Genomic DNA, 16,635 nt, shown 5'->3' with positions numbered 1-16,635 from the left:
ACAGAGTTTTGATTCTTTGCTTTTATTCTGAAGGCCAGACAAATATTTCAGAAATTTTACTTTGAAATTCAAGCTCTCGTTTGACTGAACACTACACTGATTAATTAACCCTTTATGATAAATAAAATTGATAAGTGTATGAAGAACACCCTAAATTCTAAAAAAATGACCGTAAAAATGTGGTTTAATTTATGTTAAATTACTAAATTTGATGACTGCACATTTTGCTGTTTCTTATTCATATCCTCACTGTTTCTTATTATTTATATTACCACCATATATTAGTACATTAGTACATTAGTATTAGTACATGTTGTTGTCTCTGCAGTACGATGACAGTGAAGATGAAGCTAATTGTCTAACTTAGATTTAAGAAGACAAATAATGACCTTTTACTTATTCAAGAGTTTTTTAAAGCTGATATTTAAAAGGTTTAATCTGGACACCAGACTGTAGTTTAAATATACTGTGAAACTGTCCTTCAAAGTATTTATTTTATTGTATTTTTTTTATTGAACAAAATAAGTCAACTTTACCTTTCTTCTCAGCTGCTGATTTTAAATTTAAAGTGATTTAAAGAAACTAAAAGTTGTTTTTAAACAACATTTTTACATGTTATATATAAATATATAAATCATATATATTATGTATATATATATATATATGTATATATATATATATCTTTTGTCTTAAGTAACGATGGCCTGTTTCCGTGGGAACTGGGATGAGTTTTATGGAGAAGTCCTCCTATTGGACGAGAGGAAGATGACACTGACGGCTGAGCGAGGCATCAAGGTGAGAAACAACTTCCTGTTTTCATTGTTTTATATTTCCGTTTCTTCTGTTCTTTTGTTTCATCTCTTCTCATTTGTTGTCTTCCTGTTGAGCTCCTGTGTTTTAGTGACTCACCTGAACTCTGAGGTCACACTTGATGAAATTAAATCTTTCCTTTTTTTATTCTCAGAAATCTTCCAAGGTGGCGGCCATCTTGAATCAGGTGTTTTCTCACCTGGACGTTTCTGAAGTCGAGTTCTTCGGTTTGAGGTTCTGTGACAACAAACAGCAGACGGTGAGAAAAGTTTTCTTTAAATACATTTTGTTCATTTAGTTTAATTTACAGAGAAGTTTAATTCCGTTTAAAGGGGTTATATGATTCTAATTTTAAGGTTCAAACTTTTATTTTGGGTTTCTATTCCCTAACATTTACACGCTTTAATGTTTATATATATATATTAGTGCTGGGCAACGATTACAATTTTTAATCGCGAATACGTGTTTGATACCTTAATTGTTTTGCATTAAATCATTCTGGGATGTTTGCTGAAATTGATTGGATGTGGCACAGCCCTACCTAGAACATGTTCCACCAGCCGCCACTGTATATATATATACATATATATATACGTATATATATATATACGTATATATATATATATACATATATATATACATATATATATATATACGTATATATCAGTGGCGGGCCGTGCATTTTATACCTGGGCCTTCAGTGCTGTCCTGCAGCTGAAACACCTCCTAATAACCTCATTATGGTGCCACAGCTACGGTTATTATTTGTTTCTAGGGGTGTAATAATACACGTATTCGTATTAAACCGTTCGGTACGAGGCTTACAAACCAAACAGTACGTTTGAATAATACTAGTGCATTTGGAAAATGCAGAAGCTTAAATTGTGGGAAATATAATGTTTTCGGTGGACTGCGCTCACGTGGGAGACAACGGGCTGTGACCTCTGAACCCAGAACAAAAAAAACCCAAAACAAAAGACAGCTGAGGCTACGCACTTCTGGGAGGCTACGCTAAACTAGCTTAACAAACAATAACTCCGCGCATGACGGTATGCTTCATAATTAACGGACAATACATATAGTCCAAATCTATATAATTAACACAATGACAACAACAAACTCACAATAACCAGTCACATATATTCATATGACAACAGAGCAACAAATCAATCCAGCAACACTGCAGCAACACACATTCTGCTGCACACTGGAGGGCCATTCAGATATTAGATGTAAAAAAACAAGCACAGTTGACTTAAAGACAAACTCCATCCTCCTTTCTTTGTTGACAAAGAGTTTAATCCGGTTAAACCCCAACTCACAAATCTGTTTCTCCTCCTTAAACTCTACTTAAAACAAGCTGAACTGGAAGCAGAGCAACTGAGGAAGACAGGAGCTGTGCAATGAGAAAATAAGATAATGGGGAAATATTTGTATAAATTATAATACATGTAGTGTATTTAAGAAAAAATATTAAATTATACAATAGCTATAACTTTGTGATTCTGTTTAAGCCAGCAGAGAAAGCCTTGCAGGCCCTGACGGCCTATCACTGCTATATATACATACTATATCTATAATGTCATATCCAGCATGAAATCTGACTCGTTCATGTTTTCATCTGACGCAGCAGGAGAAAACGAGAGGGTGGTCTTTTTTGATATTTCTGGGGTCTCTAGACACTTTATTTTGAAAAGCCATGAAAAAGAACATATTGCATAATATGTGACATTTAATTAAAATGAATTTACTTGTGTTTTTGCTTCTAACAGCACTGGTTGGATCCATCAAAAACTCTTTCACAGCATCGAGACCTCGGTGAGTTTCTCTCAAACAAACTGACAGAAATTAAACGAATCAAATCTAAAAACAATAAAACTAAATACATTTTTTTCAGTGTTTTTGTTTTGTTATATTTCTTAATTCTTCATAATTATGTTTCAGTAACTATCAAACAGACTGTAAAGAACAAGTGTGCAGTAAATTTAGAAATATGTTCAATAACAAATGAATGAATTATTTAATCTATTTCAGTAATCAGATTTTATTTATTACCGATTACTATTGGACTAACATTATATTGATATTTTTCTCAATCTTACTGTTTTGTCACAGTCGGGCCACCGTACATTTTATACTTTGGTGTAAAGTTTTATATTGAGGATCCGTTGAAGCTGAAGGACGAAACTACACGGTACATTATTATTATTATTATTATTATTATTATCACTAGATGTATAGTTGGGATTACATTTATTTAGTAACTGAACATTTGGTAACTTTGAATATTAATATTTTGTATTTATTTTAGGAACAGTTATTGGTGTAACTAGTATTAAATATAACTTCCACATTTCTCATGTTGGTATCAATATAATTATAAATATTTCTTTGAGATAAAATTTGATTGTGTAATGTGTTGAAATAATTATCAATGTTGTTCTAAAATTGTGTCTCTAAAATATAAATCAGTAATATTTATTATATTTAAATGTTTGGATATTTTTAAAATTGTATTTCTTGTTTTTTAAAGCGACTAAAGGAACTTTCCTCTTGTGTTGACTCTGTCGCCCCCTGTGGACTAAAGTGGTAGTGTCTCAGAGCACCAGAGTCCCTTTAGAAAACCTCTCATTTTACTGCAGCAGGGTCTGACCCTCTCAGTCCTGGTTCTGGTTCTCCCGTGCCCCCCTTCCCTCCAACGGGTCCCGCAATACGTCCTGGGTCTCTAGCAGCGTGGTGTCGGTGTTGATTTAATTATTTTTATTAAAGGAAACTAACGTGTTTGTGTCTCTTCTGTCAGGTATCAGTTTTACCTGCAGGTCCGTCAGGACGTCCGTCAGGGTCGTCTGCCGTGCCCCCCCCACCTCAGACCCCGACTCTCCGCTCTGATGCTGCAGGGTGAGAAAAAACACTTTAATGTGAATTATTTACCAAACAATGAGCTCTAAATCAACACTCATCAACACGCGATACCATTTATATTGTACTTTTAACATTTTAAACATTTTCCCTTTTTATTATTCTAAAAATAGAAAACATGTTTAGAATAAATTATATTTATTATTTTTATTTTATTTTATTTATTATTATTATTTATTATAATAATATAAATTATTATTATTATATTATATAATTTATATAATATATATATATACTTTTTCTTTTAAGAAAAATATGACATTTTAAAAAGGAAAAGTATTTGCATCATTGATGTTAATATGACACCGTGAATAAGATTGTTAAAAAGTTCAACATTTATTCAACGTAAATTGAATTTAACTAAACATGAAACATCGGAGCGTCACAGTTAATTTGTTTCTATTTCTATTTATTTCTTTTTATTTCTCTCAGCGGAGAGAGGAGACCAAAGTGAGACGGAGCCTTCAGACTCAGAGGAGAACCAGGAAGTACAACACATCTACAAATCACTCAGGTAGACAGGAAGCATCACCTTTCAAAATAAAACAGGAAATAAATAAATGTGTTCAAACCAGGAGACAACCTCCTGTTCTTCATGTGTTAAAGCTGCATTCTCTCTAGTGACCACCAGGGGGCGACTCCTCTGGTTGTATAGAAGTCTATGAGAAAATGACTCTACTTCTCTCTTGATTTATTACCTCAGTAAACATTGTAAACATGAGTTTATGGTCTCAATCTCTAGTTTCAAGTCTTCTTCAATACAGCATGATGTTCATTTAGTACATTATGGTCCATTTAGAGTCAAACAGACCATAAAGCAGGGGATGCTCTAGGGCGGGGCTACACAGTGATTGACAGGTCGACACTAGAGACGTCTCTACGTCACTCCTCAGTCCAGATATGGTCACTTCCTGTTCACTGGTTGAGAAAAACTAAATAAGATCCACCACACACCCTAAAATCTAACGTTCCTGTCAAAATTCAAATTCAAATTCAAATTCAAATTTGCTTTATTGGCATGAAAGTTTAAAAACAGTATTACCAAAGCATCAAAAAATTAAACATACAATAACATCAACACACAACAATATCAATATAACAATAATATTAATGCAACATCTCAAAGTGGTGTGAGACAGAGCCCCCATTGCTCCCACGTTACCTGTAGACCACCGCAGCTCTCTGACACCGAAGCAAAGGGAGGAGCGAAGTGAGAGAGAGAGATCCATGGATAGATAGATCTCTCTCTCTCTCCGTCTCTCTCCCAATTCAACCCAAACTCAGATCTGCTCCGTTGGCATGAACGCCCAGAGACGGCATCGCCAAAGCGTCACCTGCTGTCCCTCAGGTTGTGGCATGTTAGTACATACTGGGCAGCAGGTCTGCCCTCTCTCCTTCTCCCAGGAGGACTTTTCATTTTGAGATATCACTCGATTTAAAAAAAGAGTCAAATTTGTTTAGGTAGATGTTTCTAATTTTATGGAATGTTTCGTATTTTAGGAGGAAGTGCATCTCCGTCTCAACCTCACCGGTCCCACAGTGACCACATGTTCTGTTCTCTCTTGGTTGCCATGACGTTTTGTGTCGTCCTGTTTCAATCTCCAGTTTGTGGTCACTGAGCCTCTCTCTCTCTTTCTCTCTGTGTCTCTCTCTCTCTGTACTTGGTGAGGTTCTGTCTCTGCTTTATATCTCTGACTGTAGAGAGATACTCTGCCAATTCATAGTCTCTCTCCAGGGCCAGATAACATTCCAGTCTGCTTTGGCCCCCAGTTTCCTCTCTCCAGTGCTCCAGATAGGCTTCTTTACATCTCGCCATGATGTGTTTTACTCTGGTTGGTGTTTGGAGAGCAGTGTTGTTGAGAGACTGGTCCCCGTGTGTCTGAGAGGAGGCAGCTAGTCTCAGCACCAGCTGACATAGGGGACTCTTCTCTGGGCTCAGGTCTTGGGTTCGGAGGGCTTTGGAGTGGAGGGTGTCTGGGGGGCTGGATCTAAGGTGATTGAAGAATGTGAGTGCTCTCTTTTGAATGTTAGTGATCAGTGGGTATCGGCCTAGTTCTGCTCTACATGCATCTGTTGGTGTGTTTCTGTGTAAAATGTGTCTGCAGAATTCTGCGTGTAGAGACTCTGTTGGATGTTTGTCCAGCGGGTATAACTGTGATGACTGAGTGGACCCATACTTCACTACCATACAGCACAATGGGCTGGATGACACTGTTAAAGATTTTAAGCCAGATTGTTACTGGGATTTGAAAATTATAAACGTTTCTCTTAATTGCATGTAGAGCTCTTCGAGCTTTTTCTTTTAGTGCATTCACTGCCATGTTGAAACCCCCTGATGCAGTTCTGGTTATACCAAGGTAGGTATAACTCATACTATGTTCAATCATGTTGGTGTTTATGGTAAACTGGTATTTGTTCTCCTGACATCTGGGGCGTTTTTGGAAAATCCTGACATTGGTTTTCTTCATGTTTACTGCCAGGGCCCAGTTGTGACAGAACTGTTGCAGCTGTTGCTGTAGTCCTGGTTCAGTAGGAGACAGTAGAACCAGGTCATCGGCATAAAGCAGACACTTCACCTCTCTCTCTAGGAGGGAGAGCCCAGGAGCAGCACATTGATCCAACTCAACAGCAAGTTCATTTATATATATATTAAATAAAGTCGGACTTAAGTTGCAACCCTGACGAACACCTCTTTTCTAGGTGAAGGATTCAGTTTGTTTGTCTCCAATTTTAACAGCACATCTATTTTCCAAACATTGATTTAACCAGATCATATACTTTGCCCCCTATCCCACACTGTAGGAGTCTGTAGTAGAGCCCTTCATGCCAAATAGAATCGAAGGCTTTCTTGAAATCAATAAAACAAGCAAATATTTTACCATTTTTTGTTTGGTGGACATGTTTGTTAATTAAAGTATGAAGGGTATATACATGGTCGGTGGTCCGGTGTTTTGGGAGGAAGCCAATTTGATTTTTACTCAAGATGGAGTGTTCGTCAAGGAAATGTAGTTTTCTTTTATTGAGAATACTACAGAATAATTTACCGAGACAGCTGCTGACACAGATGCCCCGGTAGTTACTAGGGTCTGACTTGTCTCCACTCTTATGAATGGGTGAAATGAGCCCTTTGCTCCAGGAGTCAGGAAAACACCCTGACTGTAATATGATGTTGAACAACTTCAACACTGCACCCTGCATCTCTGGGGTGCTGCATTTGAGCATCTCTCTCTCTCTCTCTCTATCTCTCTGTCCAGCGGTGTCTCTCATCCTCAGGCTCAGCGTCTCTTCCTGTCTCTCTGCAGCTCTCTGCAGATGTTCGGAGTCTCTTTGTTCGCCGCCTACGTAAGAAAACCGATCACCGATCAATACATACGAGACTTCGCCTCCTTTCAGTCTCTCCTCACTTATTCTACTTCTTAGTATGTTTGACATGTTTTTGAGGACACTTGAAAATGTTAAACTTTTTATTTTTCGCCTGTTTTCTTCATCAAATCAGTGGATTTCTAGACTTTAATATTAACAAAATATTTACTATCAAAATGCCATTAAATATTTCTTTAAAGAATGTGACATGCTACTATATTTGTTCAAAGAAACCGACACTTTAATTACCCAGAGAGCAACAGTTTAGTTTAATATAACATTTTAAGCTTATTGTCAGACTGAATTTACGTGTTAATATTTATATTATTATTATTAACTCCCATGATGCATTGCAAGGGTGAGAACCAGACTGAGTACTTCCTGGGTCCGACTCCAGTGGGCGTGGTCATCTGCAAGAACAAAGTGCTGGTGGGAAAATATTTCTGGTAGGAGTGAGACCTGTTTCACTGTCTTTGTTCATCTGTTGACTTCAAGTATTATCAAATATATTAAGTCCTTTTTGTTCAGAGTGAGACGTCTTTAGCTTGACAGTCTTTGGTGGTGGTAAATATAAATACATTTTTATATAAATAAACATAAATGTTACAATAAGTATAAATAAAGTACATGAATACACGTTTGCATTAATATAAATAAGCAAATAAAAGATTTTAACATTAACCCATATGGTTAATGTTAAAAACTTTTAACATTAATGTTGTAGGTATCAACATAAATAAAAGTATCTATACATATATATATAAACAAATATAAATGTACACACAAATTTGAAAGGTTTGTGTGAATTAGAATAAAAATCACAAAAAGTTTTTGTGTAAATACATAAACGAACAACATAAATAAATGAATGAAAGATATAAACAATATAAACAAATAGTAAAATACATATATATAAATGTAATATATGAATAAAAACAACTTATTGCCGAGAATGCGGACACAGCTCCTACTGCAGTCGTACAGAGACCGGATCGCCCGTTGTAACGGGTCCGGCACCCCATACTCCTGCAGCACCCCCCACAAGACCCCCCGAGGGACCCGGTCGAAAGCCTTCTCCAAGTCCACAAAGCACATGTAGACTGGTTGGGCAAACTCCCAGAGCCTACAGCAAGACTACTGGAGGGGCTCTGGGAGTTTGCCCAACCAGTCTACATGTGCTACCAGACACGTTCCCGGTGGGTGTTGGCCTCCGCCAGGGCTGCCCTTTGTCACCGGTCCTGTTCGTGACTTTCATGGACAGGATATCTAGGCGCAGCCTGAGGGCGGAGAACGTCAGGTTCGGGGGTCTCGGGATCGCCTCTCTGCTGTTTGCAGATGATGTGGTCCTGTTAGCCTCCTCGGATCATGACCTCCAACATTCACTGGGGCGGTTTGCAGCCGAGTGTGAAGCGGCGGGGATGAGAGTTAGCACCTCCAAATCTGAGGCCATGGTGCTCTGCCGGAAACCGGTGGATTGCTCCCTCCAGGTGGGGACGGAGTGCCTACCTCAAGCGAAGGAGTTCAAGTATCTCGGGGTCTTGTTCACGAGTGAGGGTAAGATGGAGCGGGAGATCGACAGACGGATCGGTGCGGCTGCAGCAGTAAAGCAGGCGCTGCACCGGACCGTCTTGGTGAAGAGGGAGCTGAGCCGGAAGGCAAAGCTCTCAATTTACCACTCGGTCTACGTTCCTACCCTCACCTATGGTCACGAACTCTGGGTCGTGACCGGAAGGACAAGGTCGCGGCTACAAGCTAAATGAGCTTCCTCCGTAGGGTGGCCGGGCTCAGCCTTAGAGATAGGGTAAGGAGCTCGGTCATCAGGAGGGAGCTTGGAGTCGAGCCGCTACTCCTTCGCGTCGAAAGGAGTCAGCTGAGGTGGTTCAGCATCTAATTAGGATGCCTCCTGGACGCCTCCCACTGGAGGTTTTCCAGGCACGTCCAACTGGGAAGAGACCCCGGGGAAGACCCAGAACACGCTGGAGGGATTACATCTCCCAGCTGGCCTGGGAACGCCTCGGGATCCCCCAGAATGAGCTGGAACATGTTGCCGGTGAGAGGGAAGTCTGGGTCAGCCTGCTTGACCTGTTGCCACCGCGACCCGACCCCGGATAAGAGGAGGAGGAGGATGGATGGATGGAATAAAAACAAAGTAAACACACGTTTCTATAAATAAACAGTGCTTGAATAATTAAAGATTAACAACTTATATATATTTGCATGAAGATAAATAAACATGAATAAAGGTTTGTAAAAATATATGTATATATAAAAACAAAAATACATTTGTAAACATATGAATCATAGTATGGATTTAAATAAAACACAAATATAAAATAAATAAATAACGTGAAGACATATCTGTATGTATATGAATAATCAACAAACAAATGTATAAAAGATGAATAAACAATATGAAAAACATAAATAAACAAACAAAAGTTTGTAAAAAAACATATAACAATAATAAGTGTGTATAAATATGAATCACTAGTTTATGTTAACATAAATATTTTAAAACTAAATAACAGAAAGAAAGAGTGTTTTAAATATATACACAACATAAACAAATATTTGTATAAATATGAATACACAAGATAAATAAGTGTTGTTTTTGCTCTGATCATGTGACGTGTGACTCTTTACTTCAGGCAGAGAATCAACAAACTTCACTTTAAGAACGAAACATTTGAGCTCAGAATCGTTGGAAAAAATGTGAGTTCTGATGCTAATGCTAATGCTAATGCTAATGCTTTTTGGCTTGATACCAGTCTGTAGCTGTACAATGCTAATGCTACGTCTTTGTGTGTCTCCGTGTGTGTGTGTTTGAGTGTGTACATGTGTGTGTGTGTGTGTGTGTGTATGTTTCAGGGTTCAGAGACATCGTTCTACTTTCAGACGTCGCATCGATCCGACTGTAAACGTCTCTGGAGATGTTGTGTTGAACATCACGCGTTCTTCAGGTGACGTCAATAAAGATTTATTTTATTTTGGTTTATGAGGAGCCTTCAGAAAATTATTACTTTTTATTTTCTCTCACTGACTCACTTTTTTATTTTCTTCAGGATGTCAGAGTCCAATCCATTAACATGCAAACTGAAACACAACAGGTACACACACACACACACACACACACACACTTACAGAGACACACAACCTTATTACTTATCATTGTTTATGAAATACACAAGTTCATAAAAGATCTTTTAATTAAATGTTTTATTTTCGATTAAAAACACTGTAAACACAGATTCATTCTCTCTCTCTTGTGTAGTTTTGCTCGGTCGCCCACTCTGACTCTTCCTCGACTGAACGTTGGGCTTCTGAGAAACAAAACTATGAACAACAAGACAACAACAACAGATCGGAGGCCAAAACGTCACAGTATGCACACTTTTTAATTATTAGTATTATTACTAGTATTGTTACTGTTAGCATTACTATTGTTATTTTATTACCACTATTATTGTAAATATTATTATTGTTATATCATTATTATCCTTATTATTATTACTATTGTTATTGTTGTTATTATTATTACTATTATTATCTCAGGGTCATTCAAACATTCACATACAATAAAAGGAGCAAATATCGTCACTTTCTGCAATTATCAATGAATTGATGTGTTGACTCTCACATATTAATAACTCAAGTTGTTCAACAGAAATGTTGTCAGACTGATATTAAATCAAAGAGGTGATTGGTCAAAGCTGAGGACTGTAAAACATTTTATACTAATTGAAAATTGTTTCATGTATTACTTTCCCATTTTCTTTATTCTAAAATTGGTGTTTGTGAATTTCACAGTCTCCGCCTCCTCTCCTCCAGCCAATCAGATAGCGAGTGCCCCCAATGAACCAATGACTATGCAGACAGCGCCCCCTGCTGTTCAGAGGTGAGAGAGAGAGACAGAGAAAGTGACAGAGAGAGAGACTTGTTTGGATTAAAAACATTTTAGATGTCATGTGATCATGTGACTCCTGCAGGTCAGAGGGCGGGGCAGAGCGGGCTCACGTGAAGCCCAGTGCACCATGGGAAAACAGTGGTCCTCAGAGGTAAACGAGGAGAAATAATAAAATTTGTAGAAGCATAAAGATTTTATTATCTAACTCTGTCAATGCACCTGGTGACATCACAGAATAACAGAATATATCTCCTCATTTAATCTGGTAGATAATATGATTAATCCGGAAATATAATTTGGTTCCAGCGGCCTCTTCAACCCAAAATTTCCGCCAAACACCAAACAAGAAGAAGAAGGTGGAGAACGACCTCAGAGGTAAGAAACATAGAAGTCTATGAGAAAATGACTCTACTTCTCTCTTGATTTATTACCTCAGTAAACATTGTAAACATGAGTTTATGGTCTCAATCTCTAGTTTCAAGTCTTCTTCAATACAGCATGATGTTCATTTAGTACATTATGGTCCATTTAGAGTCAAACAGACCATAAAGCAGGGGATGCTTTAGGGCGGGGCTACACAGTGATTGACAGGTCTCTACCAGAGACGTATACGGTGTCTCTACGTCACAAGGTGAAAACAGTAATGAATGAATGACACGTTTCCTGTTTCGTCTTGTAGGCGGAGCAGAAGTCTGGACGGAGATCGACCAATCTGCCGGAGGGGGGGGAGGTGAGATATTTAATATATCTTTCAGTAAAGTAACTAAGTTTTAAGTTTTATGACAAACAAAATATTTTTTTTGGCAAGTGTGAACCTTGTAAAATAGATGATAAAAATGAAAAAAACTTCTTAAATCAGCTTTAATTATTATTTTTTTTATATTTTGTTATACTAATAAATGTGTATTGATTCAGTTCATTTTTCTATTTATTTATTTTTATCAAATATTTATCTAATATAATGTTTTTTTATCAATAAGTTCCTTGTATTACTTCCTTTTAATTGTTATTAAATATTTATTTAGTACATTTCCCTGTAAATCAATAACATAAACAGTACAACAATACATTTTTGAATTCTGTTTTATATATTTTGTTATGATATAATATTAGAAAGTAAAGACATTTCACAGGTTTCAGTGTCTTTTAAGTTCAGTTTTCGAAGTTTTCGAAAAGTTTGGGAAAACATAATTTTTCCCGTTCTTTGTAAAAATGTGATCACCAGGTCTCATTCCCGTGGCAACACGAGCAGCGGCAGCGAATCACAGAACACCACGAGTCAAGGAGAAGAACGCAGAAGAAGAAAAAAGAACCGGTAATAAAAATACACACCTCTTTAATGTCCGTATTTGTTCGTTTAGTCGCTGTCTCTCTGATCTACTTCCTGTTGTCACCTAGCGATCGCCATGGTGACCGGAGGCGGGATTCCAGATCGTAAGTAAACACACACATCTGTTAGCCGATCAGTGCTAACGCTAACGCTACTGCTATTTGACAACGTTTAGGTTAATGCTATGATTTGGTGAAGTGGACCGCTAATGCTAATGCTATCAGTTTTACCATATGAAACATTAGTGCTAATGCTAACAACTGTTTTAAGGCCATTGAAATTAATTTAGCATTCATGCTATCTCTTCTTTATAGACGGAGTCCCGACTCTGTTACATGGAAACACATCCAGTAAGTGTGTGTGTGTGGGTGTGTATGTCCACCTGCTTTATAAGGACATTTTTACTTGTGAGGACCTTCTGTCTTTCCTACTCAATAAAACATGCTAGGTTGCTAAGCTAAGCTCCTGTGGCTCTAATGAATGATCTGTAGTTTCAGAAAAAGTCCCCATAAATACAGTAAAAGATCATCTCTGCTGCCCCCTACAGGAAACTCTGCAGTATTGCAGCTGCAGTGTCTGATAGATTTCTGTGATTGGTTACTGCAGTGATAAAAAAGGACTTTTCCCTCAAAACGTTCATGAATACATAAATAAATGCTGAAACAAATAATAAACAATAAACATGACACCTGAAATAAATCAGGTAATTATAATGTTGGTAACTTATCAGAAAATAAATGCATGTTTTTAAGGTCATATTTTCAGCTTTTACTTTACTTAATTAAATTAGTTAATTTGTAATATATTGGACTTATTTATCATTATTGTATTTTGTTCTTTTCTTTTTCTTGGTTTTTATGTTTTATGTGATTTGGTTATCACTGTAATTTCCCTTTTGTTGATATAAGATCAAAATGTATTTATTAATTTTTACATTTACATTTACATTTATTTTTACAGGTTGGTGAAAGTAATCAAAACAAATCTCGCTTTACAGATAAGTTAATAACAACAACCTCAGACACATAAATACATAAATATATAAGTCTAAATGTAGAAACACAAATAAATACATGTAGATGGAAAAAGGTAAAATACTAATACATGTGCATTAATTCAGTTATTAATTTTTCTATTTATTTATCTTTATCAAATATTTATCTAATATGTATTTTTTTATCAATACGTTTTTGCATTACTTCCTTTTAATTGTTATGACATATGTATTTAGTAAATTTCCCTGTAAATCAATAAAAATATAAACAGTATAAAAACTGAAAAAGGCTGCATAATATATTTTCAAAATATAAACAAAGAAAAGAAGAAAGTTAGTGTAAGTTTTAGTACAAATACTACTAGAGCCACAAGGAATAACTTTTAATTAAATTTGTATCTAATACTGTGTTTGTGTTGTTGCGCGCGGTGCCCCCCACACGCTTTCTTAATTTTTAATTTTAAATCAATAAAAACAATTATTTTAATTTTATTTTTTTTCTTAATTAAAAATTATTTTTTATTTAATTTATTCACAATTATTTCTTATCAAAATGTTTTAATTTATCAAGAAACAAGAAGTAATAAATAAATAAGAGGCCTTTTGTTTGAAACGAACAAAAGTGGAACAAGGGGCTCTCAGCTGTGGATGCGCGAACTGAGAGGACCCTTGCCGGCGACGGACAGACCCGAGCTGCCGTCGGAGTGACCACGGATCCACGGCACTTGTGCCCCGCTGTCCGGTCACTCCCTGTGAGCGCCCCTGATTGCAACGAGAGGCTGCGAGAAGGGGGAGAGAGGCGAAGTTCAGGTCTCTCTCTATGTGAATCGCTCACCTGGCCTACTGGGAGAGCGTGGCCGATAGCTCACCCCTCCCTGATTTGCCTCAATGCCTCCGCTTAAAGAGAACCTCGGACCGGTAGCTGATTTGCACTAAATAGTAATAAATCGCCAACACGAGCCCAGTATCGATAGCTCGTTTGCTTTCTTTTCCGAATCGCCAAACAGGGATAAACTAAACAGTATAATCGGTCGCTCGAATAGCCGTTGGTCTTTATAAATTATTTTATTGAATTTATTTATTTGATATCAAATTTAAAGTTATCCGTCCCTGCTCAGAGCTCAACAGATATAAAGCTCTTTCAACATCAAGCGGGACTTCTCCGGGTCTCTCTTCACTATAGTAAACTGGTGTTAGTATCTGTAGATGTGTGTGCGCATAAAGTATGCAATCAGTTGTGTACCGTGCTGGATCACTGCAGACTTACCACAGGGGCTGGGCGGCCTCTCCCTTAAGAGAAGCCCTCTCCTCTCTGAGTTCCCAAAACAGATGAAGGAAAAAGAGTCGGTCGGAAAAAGTTAAAATCGTTACTTATTTATTTTTGTCCTTTTTAAAGTACATTCTCTTGGTCCAAATACAGAGAAAAAGTGATTAACAGGAAAATAAAAAATCAACAAAGTATTTTAAAACCCTCTTGTGCCCTCAGCTGAGCAGGCTGTGTTCAATTGTCCGGAGTAAAAAGTTTAAAAAGATTAACCCAGCGCAGGTTCTAACCTGATGGCTTCTTCCCCAACTCTCCTTCTTCCTTGAAGACCTGGAATACTTATACTCTCTAACCCCCCTGGGGCTTGGTGCCTCCGTGGGGTAGGACAGTATCAGGCCTTTGATCCTACTGTTTATCTAAGTCAGCAGTATATGCCGACACAATTATATCTGCTGGTACTCAGAACACATGACACACCCCGCTCACTGTTTGATGCCTTCAGGACACAGAGATACATGACACTCCAAACAATAAAACATAAAACGCCTTTTATCCCCAGCGTAAAGACGTGGTCAAGTGCCGGTGCTTAAGGCAACCGGGAAAGACCCTAAGTAATAAATCGTGAGTACAAAGACTGGCTGGCGCCCTCGGTATTTCCAGAGCGTCCATCGTGCGTGCAGCTGTGCATCCATCACAACATCACAGGCTCTACCTGTCCCCTATAGGGTTCAGAGTAAGGCCAAGGTTCTCATCCATGTGTGACTAGCTAACAGGCTAAGGCAGAGTGCCAACCTCAGCAGGTGACTCCTGTGTGAACTTGATGTGTAATGGTGGGGAAACGCCCCCACCATCCCTGCTCCCATGTGTGTGTGTGTGTGTGTGTAGGAAGCAACTGACAGAGCCCGACGATTTGATTGACAGACAAACGGAGGAAATACCTAATAAGGAAGTGAGGTAAGGAAGGAGGAACAGAAAGAGGGAAGGAGGAAAGGAAGTAAGGAAGGAATTAAGGAAACTTTTGTTTGTGCCCTACAGAGTTTTGGGGGAGCCAATCAGAACCCGCCGTTCTCCAAGGGGGCAGCAACATGGTCGGTGGGCGTCGGCTTCAGACCTCCAGTAGGTTCCAATCGAATGTTTCCGTCAGTGATGTCATCAATCGATTGTTTTAATTTCAATCAAGTTTAAATTTTTTTTATTAGTTCTAATGTGGAACTGGTTCCTCCTCTTCCTGTTACCAAGGCAACCGACACTTCCTTCCGATTACCCACAAGTCCTTGAGGCAGCCGCCAAACTCAACGGTTTTACATTTCTCTCCTCATTTTTTCCCTGTAAATCATTTAGCCGTTAGTGCTAAACGTGTTCACTGTCGATTAGCGCGTAGCTAACCAGGAAGTTAGGCTCTAAGTGAGGTGGCCAGGTGACATAGCAGCTAGCAGCTAGCAGCTAGCAGCTAGCGTCCGGAGACGACACACACACCTGTCACTCAAAGAGGCTACGCCCCTAATCATGACCAACGTTCAGCCTTAATATAATTTAAATTGGTGAGTTATAATAAAAATCTATAGCTGCTGGTGAGGAAAACACCTTCTTCACGAGGTATTAATTAGAAAGATGTGCTTTATTTCCTCAGAGAAGGATTGTAGAACAAAACCGTCTATTTGTGACCAAGAAAGAACGTAATATACAATATATTCAGTCTTTGTGGAATTATATTTAAAGCAGCAATCTAAGACATTCAGATCATGTGCCTTTTAGTGCATGTGAGCGGGCCTTTTAGTGCATGTTAGTGCATGTTAGTGCATGTGAGCATTACAGCCGATAACGGCGTCCAGAATGACAGCGTTGTCTTGGAAACGTAGCACCCCTCCCCCCCCAGATTAGCTACAAGCCGCGCCGCCATGATGAGAGCCGTTGAGAGACAACAGAAATACTCCCAAATCACGTGTTATCCACCTCTAAACGAGCTCCACCAGCAGCTTACTGCTTGATGTACTTATTTTGTGATTAAAAGATAAAAGTCAAAATGCCTCTAATGTAAGACATAAAGTGTG

General features: G+C 38.1%; 1 protein-coding gene across 1 annotated transcript; it reads left to right on the top strand.

Moving 5' to 3' along the window:
* Positions 1-699: 699 nt before the first annotated feature.
* Positions 700-15,996, top strand: epb41l4a (erythrocyte membrane protein band 4.1 like 4A). The gene is made up of 22 exons (XM_076078257.1): positions 700-795; positions 965-1,069; positions 2,583-2,628; positions 2,926-3,004; positions 3,611-3,708; positions 4,162-4,243; positions 6,984-7,071; positions 7,450-7,538; positions 9,741-9,804; positions 9,961-10,052; positions 10,155-10,199; positions 10,364-10,473; positions 10,921-10,987; positions 11,079-11,147; positions 11,303-11,371; positions 11,676-11,726; positions 12,246-12,311; positions 12,395-12,430; positions 12,641-12,676; positions 15,470-15,538; positions 15,620-15,700; positions 15,784-15,996. The coding sequence occupies exons 1-22, from the start codon at positions 700-702 to the stop codon at positions 15,860-15,862; spliced, it is 1,617 nt and encodes a 538-aa protein (XP_075934372.1). The 3' UTR covers positions 15,863-15,996.
* The last annotated feature ends 639 nt before the right edge of the window (positions 15,997-16,635 follow it).

The sequence above is a fragment of the Anarhichas minor genome, unplaced genomic scaffold (assembly GCF_050575085.1).
Source record: "Anarhichas minor isolate MPS153535 unplaced genomic scaffold, ASM5057508v1 ptg000064l, whole genome shotgun sequence".
NCBI lineage: Eukaryota > Metazoa > Chordata > Actinopteri > Perciformes > Anarhichadidae > Anarhichas > Anarhichas minor.
The sequence above is the reverse complement of the archived record's forward strand: the minus strand, read 5'-3'. Positions and strand labels throughout refer to the sequence as shown.